This window comes from Penaeus monodon, chromosome 18 (assembly GCF_015228065.2).
Source record: "Penaeus monodon isolate SGIC_2016 chromosome 18, NSTDA_Pmon_1, whole genome shotgun sequence".
NCBI classification, from domain to species: Eukaryota; Metazoa; Arthropoda; class Malacostraca; order Decapoda; family Penaeidae; genus Penaeus; species Penaeus monodon.
Window position 1 is genome coordinate 16857508 of NC_051403.1, and position 7500 is coordinate 16865007.

The 7500-nt window shown below is 42.1% G+C and overlaps 1 protein-coding gene across 1 annotated transcript in view; it reads right to left on the reverse strand.

Annotated features, from left to right (window-relative positions):
• The window catches only part of LOC119584651, a 28784-nt gene extending 23505 nt beyond the window's left edge, over positions 1-5279 (reverse strand). Inside the window, exons 1-3 of the mRNA XM_037933328.1 lie at positions 5261-5279; positions 5107-5117; positions 1317-2682 (exon numbers count right to left, since the gene is read on the reverse strand). Coding sequence (XP_037789256.1) covers positions 1317-2682; positions 5107-5117; positions 5261-5279 — 1396 coding nt within the window. The remainder of the gene's footprint in view (positions 1-1316; positions 2683-5106; positions 5118-5260) is intronic.
• Between the last annotated feature and the right edge of the window lie 2221 nt (positions 5280-7500).

A 7500-nucleotide genomic window follows, 5' to 3' on the forward strand; every position in this document is an offset into this window, starting at 1 on the left:
AATAATAACAACAATAATGATCATAATGGTAATAATAATGATAATAACAAGTATAATAATAATGATAACAATAATAATACGAATGATGATGGTAATGATAATGTTAATTGAAACGATGATGATACCCATAACAATAATAACAATGATATTAACGATAATAACAATATAATAACAATGACAATGTTAACAGAAATATAATAGTAGTAATGATAATGATAATATAATTATAATATTATTAATGATGATGATGATGTTAATGATGATGATGATGATGATGACAATAATAATGATAATAGTAGTAATAAAAATGATTTTAATATGTAATAATAATAATAATGATAATATTATTAATAAAAACAACAATTATCCTAACAATGAAAATAATCACAGTGATAATAACAACAGTGAAAATATAATAAGCGTAATGATTTTTGTTGGCATCACTATTTCCTAAAGACAATATCGACTTCCTTCTTGAAAGACCAATGCCTCTGAAACACCATTCCGATCGTCTAACCCCAGCACTTTTCTCCTTTATCGCCTCTTCCTTTGTTATTTCACACTGCCTCACTGCGCAAGGAATATGAGCATAAGAACCTACTTTAACCCTCAGATTCTCTCGATCCTCGTCGCAAAGTTTTCCGAAGACAGAGTCACAGGAAGAACTTCGAACGTGTCTCCTCACAATTTTCCCGCCAACTCGCCCAGAACATTATTATCACCGACACTTCCATCACTTTTCCCGCCATTTCGGAGGCTCAGGGAAATTTTAGAACTGTGAATGCGAACTGTTTTATTATTATTTTTATTATTATTATTATTATTATTATCATTATTATCATTATTATTATTATTATTATTATATATATATATTATTCATGTTTTACTTTTTTTTACTTCAATTCCGATTAACATTTTTTAAACTGCACTGATTACCTTCATTAAGAAACCTGGCATTTTATGTGAATCTGAAGTTTTTTGTTTTTTTTCGAAAAGTAATTAATTTGGTAAATCTAATAACATTTTTTACTGTGCTTCATAAAATTACGGAAATGTATAAATTTTCTTATCCTGTCGCTCTCTCTCTTTATATTGCTCTATCACTTTCATGCATATAATTTTCACAGGTAAAATTACCAAAACTTAGAAAGCAAGACGAAGAAAAAACAAAACAAAAAAAAAAAAAAAGATCAGTCAAACACCCACGAAAAAATAAAAGTAAACGACAAGAAAAATAGATAAATAAAAGAGAGAGAGAGGGAGAGGAGTAAAGAGAATCTTCCAATCACAGCAATGGCCTTCCGCAGCCCACCCACCTGGCTCTCCATTCTCTCGAACCTTCCCGAACATGGTGGCGTTGGGGAAGACGGGGGCGTTGTCGTTGATGTCCTTGACGAGCACGGTGACGACGGTCTCAGCCACGTGGATTTTCTCCCTCGACGCGCCCTCCCTCGCGTTGCCGTACCACCACCCTTCCTTCTCGCTGGCGTCCTGGTCGTACGTCAGGTCGTAGCAGTGAGTGATTTCGTTGAGCATTTTGAGCGTCGGGTCGTCGAGGTTGTCGTCCGACACTGTGATCGTTCTTTTGATATTATTTTGCTCGGGCAAGGCGTGATAGTCGAGGTCGTAGTCTGTGTCCGTGCGACGTGTTCGGAGGTGTTCTTCAGCACGACGGATTTCCGTTTTTGTGGCTTGGAAGCTGCTCTCGGCCGCTGCTAAATATCTTGGCCCTTCTATGCCGTTAATTCCTTTGTTTTTACTTTCTTTCTGTTCTCCATTCCTTGTTTTAAGTTCGTCGCCTTTTCTTCTGCGAGAATTTCCCCCCTTTATTGCTTTCATCGTCATCCCATCTTCCGTTTTCCTTTGTTTCCTCGTTTCTCCATATTCTTCACCACCTCCCTTTCCCTCTTCCCTTTCTTCTCCATCCCTTCCCTCTTCAATTACGCCTTCTCCTTCGTCGTCGTCCTCCTCCTCCCATTCTCCACTTTTATTGTATTCCTCTTTCCACTCTCTTACTTCGTTTTCGTTGGTGCGACGTCGGCTTCGTCTTGGCTTGGTGACTTGGAAGGGAACGAGAGCGTAGTCATTGCTCTCTTCGGAACCAAGGGAGAAGTGAACATCTTTGCCTCTTTTCAATTCTCGCTTGTTGCCATTTCTTCTCCTTCCTTCTGTTCTTCCTACGTTCCTTGGTGTTTTTCTCTTTTCTCTTTTCTCCCTCCTCTTCGTACCCTTTATTTTCTCTTTCCGTCCAGATTCTATCCTTTCCATTCTTGCTACTCCTTTATGCATTTCTCCGTTCTTCTTGGCTCCTTCTCCCAGTTCTACTGCTGCGTTATCCTTTCCCTCTTCAGTGATTATTGTATCTTCTTTTCCTCTTCCCCCTCCTTCACCACCTCCTCCTTCTTCTCTTCCTCCCCCTCCTCCACCACTTCCTCCTTCCTCTTCTCTTCCTCCTCCTCCTGCTCCTCCTCCTCCATGTCGCCGACGAAGACGATAAATACGAGGAGAATGCTGATCCTCTCTCTCCCTCTTCCATTCTTCTCCCTCCATCATCACATCCTCCTCCTCTTCCTCTTCTCTCCCTTGACCTTTGAAAGAGGTTAGGTCACCGTAGCGACCATCTCGGACTTGAACTTTGACCCGCCATACCTTACGACCATCGGGGGGGTCACGGTCTAGTGCCTGTGGTGAATAAGAAAAAAAAATATGATAGATTTAGAATAGCAACTGCATAGAGGCCCTTTAAGTGCATAGAGGCCCCTTATCTTGTAGGCAAAATAGCCAAAACGTTAAAACGAGGTAAGAGTAACAAAAAAGTACTTTTAAAAAAATGTATCAAAACCCAACATTTTAAAACTTCCTAGGCAGTGTGCGCTTCGGAGTAACTAAACGCACACCCATACACACAGAGAGACACAAAAGACACACACACACACACACACACACACACACACACACACACACACACACACACACACACACACACACACAAACACACACACACATACACACATACACACACACACATACACACACGCACGCACAAACACGCAAACACACACAAACACAATCACAAACACAAACACAAACACACACATGCATACACATGCACACTCAGTTACTTGATTCACACACAAAAAAAGAAAAAAAGGGGGTTTCCCGGGATATAAGAGCTCTGGTGTACAAAAGTTATAGGAACACCAAAATAGAAATGAAAAGATTTAAAAACATGCTATCTCTCCACAACAGTAAAGTAATGATAATAATAATAATAATAATAATAATAATAATAATAATAATAATAATAATAATAATAATAATAATAATAATAATAATAATAATAATAATGATAATAACAACAATAATAATAATAATGAGGATGATGATAATAATAAAAAATAATAATAATAATAATAATAATAATAATAATATAATAATAATAATAATAATAATAATAATAATAACGATAATCATAATAATAATAATGATAGTAACGACAATAGTATGAATGATAGTACTCATTCAAAAACGGATGTAATAATCTGCGAATGACAAACCGAAAAACACATATATATGGAAACAGAAACATCCAAAAAACAAAAAACAAACAGAAACAAAAAAAAAAACGAACAAATCCACTCAATCACTGAACAAATAAACAAGTAACAAAGGGAAAGAGAACGAGAAAAAGGGTGGAAAAGAAATTCGAACAAATACACAGAAGTAAAAAAAGACTGACAGACCATTTCAGAGCCTGTGCTTCAACAAGAAAACGTGACGCTATCAGGAACCCACACTCTTGCCCCCTCTCTCTTCCCCTCTTTCCTCTCTCTTCTCTTTCCCCTCATTCTTCCACTTTCTCCCTTTTTCCCTTTCCTTGCCCCCTCTCTCTTCCCCTCTCTTCCCTCTGCTCTCTCTCCCCTCCTTCTTCCCCACTCTCTCCACCTCTCTCCTCTCTCCTCCCCCCTCCTTCTTCCCCTCTCTTCCCTCTCCCCCTTCCTTGCCCCCTCCGTCATCCCCTCTTCTCCTCTCTCCTCTCCTTCTTTTTCATTTCCCCTTTTTCCCTTGCTGCCACTTTTATCTTCTCTCTTTATCTCTCCTCCCCTCCCATCCCCCTCTCCCCCCTCTTTCCCTTGTCACCCACTTTTTCCTTTTTCTTTGCCTCTCCTTCCCTTCTTTTTGCCTTCCAATCGTTCCCTCTCTAGCACCTTTACTCTCTCTCCCCTTTCTATCTCTTTTCCTCTCTCTTCCCCCCTCATTCTCTGTATTGGCCTCTTCCCCCCCTTCCTTCTCCTTTCCCCCTCCCCCTTGCCAACAGCGTTAACCTCTCTTTTTACCGCTCCCCCCCCCCCCTCTCTCTCTCTTTTCTTCCTTATTTCCTCCTTTGCTCTCTCTCTTTGACTCTCCCCTCCTTCCTTTTCCTTTCTCGTCTTCCCCTTGCCACTTACCTTACCCCTTGCATACACACTCTTTCCCCCCCCTTCTCGCTGTACGTCCTATTCTCTTTCTATGCTTCCCCCCTCCCCCCTCTCTTTTCCTTTCTGCCACTTTACTCTTTCTCATTTTCACATTTCCCCTCCTACTCCCTATGCTCCCCTCTTTCCCTTAACACTCACTTTTCCCTCTTTATTTACCTCTCCTCCCCTCCCTTCTTCTCTCCCTCCTCTTCTTACCTATCGCTTTACCCTCTTCTTTACCTGTCCTCCCCTTCGTTCTTCTCTCCCACCTCCTCTTCTCATCTATCGCTTTACCCTCTCTCTTTACCTCTCCTACCCTTCCTTCTTCTCTCTCCCACCTCCTTCTTCTTACCTATCGCCTTACCCTCTCTCTTTACCTCACCTCCCTTACCTCCTTCTTGACCTTTCCTCCTTTTACCTTACCTCCCTTCTCCACCCTCTTTACCCATCCCTTTACGACCCACTACCCTCACCGCCCCCCCCCCTCCACCTTTACCTAACTCAACCCCCATCTCCCCTTACCTCTGGCAATTACCCCTCCTCCTCTCCCTGCTCCCCTTCCCTACCCCCTTTCCCCAGCCTGTTTAAAAGGCTCACATCCGGCCTCTTTGTCTTTCTGAATTTAAATCCGAGTAGAAATTGCACCGACCGTTGTTGATGCTGCAATTAATATCAATGTCACAAATATTGCTAGATATATTCCGAACCTTCCGGCCTCCGGTTTATGAACATATTTGTTATTTATGATTCGATCGCCAATTGTCAAAAAAAAGAAGAAGAAAGAGAGAGAGAGGAAAAATCACCTTTGGAAATTGCTTTCATACTTCTCTAATTAAACAGCTCTACCAACATTCGTATCAAACTGATCACTCTTCCTTTCACGTTAATTTTAATTAACTGCATTACATGTATTATCTCAAGGACACTTTCTGTAAGGCTATATACGTACACACACACACAACAAACAAATAAAACAAACAATAGACAAACAAACACACATACACAAACAAACAAACAAACGCACATACACACAAACAAGCACACGCACACAAACACACACACACACAAACAAACACACATACACACACAAAACAAACACACAAAATCAAACAAACAAACAAACAAACATCCATAAACGGAGCTACACAAACAAATAGTTACCCTGACTTGCAGCAGCTGGCCCGTGGTGGCGTCGACAGCAAAAAATACGTCACGGGCTGCGTAACCATCGACGCCGTCTCCCGCCACGCTGTAGTGGAGGCGCCCTTGGTCCACCAGGTCACGGTCGTGCGCTTCCACCTTAGGAAAGGAGAGCGAGGGAGATAAAGGCAAGGAGAAGGAGGAGGGAGGAGAGGAAGGATGGTTGAATGGGAATGGGGACGGGAGGGAAGATGTTGAAGGAGAGAAAGGGGGGGGAGGAAGATGGTTGAAGGGGAGAAGGAAGGGATGGGGAGGAAAGGATGGTTGAAGGGGAGATGGGAGGGGGAGGGGATGATGGTGAAGGCAGAGGGGGGGAGGGAAGGATGTAAGGGAGAGAAAGGGGAGGGGAAGGATGGTTGAGGGGGGAGAAAAGGGGAGAAGGAGGAGGGGAGAGGAGAGGAAGGATGATTGAAGGGGGGGAGTAGGAGGGGGATAGGAAAATAATGGTTGAGCGAGATGAATGGGGAGGGGGGTAGGAGGTAGGGGGATAGTGGTTGAGGAGGAATGAGAGGGAGGAGGGAGGGGGAGAATAATTGAGAGGGGGGGAGGGGATGAGGAGCAGGGAAAGGACGAGAAGGAAGAGTAGGAGCAGGACGAGGAGGAGGAAAAACAAGAGGAATTGAAAGGAGACATAAAGGGACATAAAACGGAGGAGGAGGAAGAACGGGAGAAGAGTGAAAAGAGGGAGAAGGGAAATAGGCGTGGGATGAAGAATAGGAAGGGAAGGAGGACGAAATTATTGGGAAATAAATCAGAAAATCAGAAAAGTGGCGAGACAGTTTGTATAAAAAGGAAAAAACACTTTTGAATTACCTCTGTATCTATCTATTTATGTATTACATATCAACATAGAAGTAAATGCTATCTCTCTCTCTCTCTCTCTCTCTCTCTCTCTCTCTCTCTCTCTCTCTCTCTCTCTTTATATATATATATATATATATAATATATTATTATATATATATATATATTATTTATATATATACATATATATATATATCACTCAATCAATTTCTCTCTCTCTCTCTCTCTCTCTCTCTCTCTCTTTCTCTCTCTATTTCGCTAAATCGCACCGTATTTCCCGTAATCCCAAAACCACATCAAGCACCTAGACACCACTTTTCCACTAACATATACACACCTTAGCAAGAGGCAGTGGAAGGTCACGATCATCTTCCTCGATGACCGTAGCCTTGAGGTCAGAGGTCACGAAATAGGGGGGGTTGTCGTTCACATCCAGCACCCTGACCAGTACGAGGGCATGAACCAACACCCCGCTCGCCTCCGCTGCCACCACCAGTTCGTGCTGAACAGCAGAAGGGGAAGGTTTATGTTTGTTGGAAAAGAGGGAAGAGGGGAAGGAAGGAGAGAGAAAGAGAGAAAGAGAGGGGAAGGAAGGAGAGAGAAGGAAGAGGGGAAGGAATGAGAGAGAGGGAAGAGGGGAAGGGAGGAGAGAGGAAGAGGGGAAGAAAGGAGAGAGAGGGAGAGAAAAGATAGTGGAAAGAGAAAGGAAGGAGGGCGAAGAAGACGAGGGAAAAGAGAGTGGAAGTAGAAAGAGGTAGAGGGGAAAAGACTGGAAGGAGAGGGGAGAGGAGAAACAGAAAGAGGGGAAAAGCAGTGGAAGGAGAAGCAAGGAAGAGGAGGAAGAAAAAAAGGATGAAAACAGTGGAAGGAAATGGGAAAAGGGGAAAATGACAATGGAAGAGAGAGAAAGGAAGAGGGAGAGAATATGATTTGAAGAGAAAGGGATGAGGTTAGAGAAGACAAGAAGAAAAATCAAGAGAATAAGAATATGAATGGTAAATAAGAAATAAAAGAATTAGAAAAGAAATAAAGAAAGACAAAA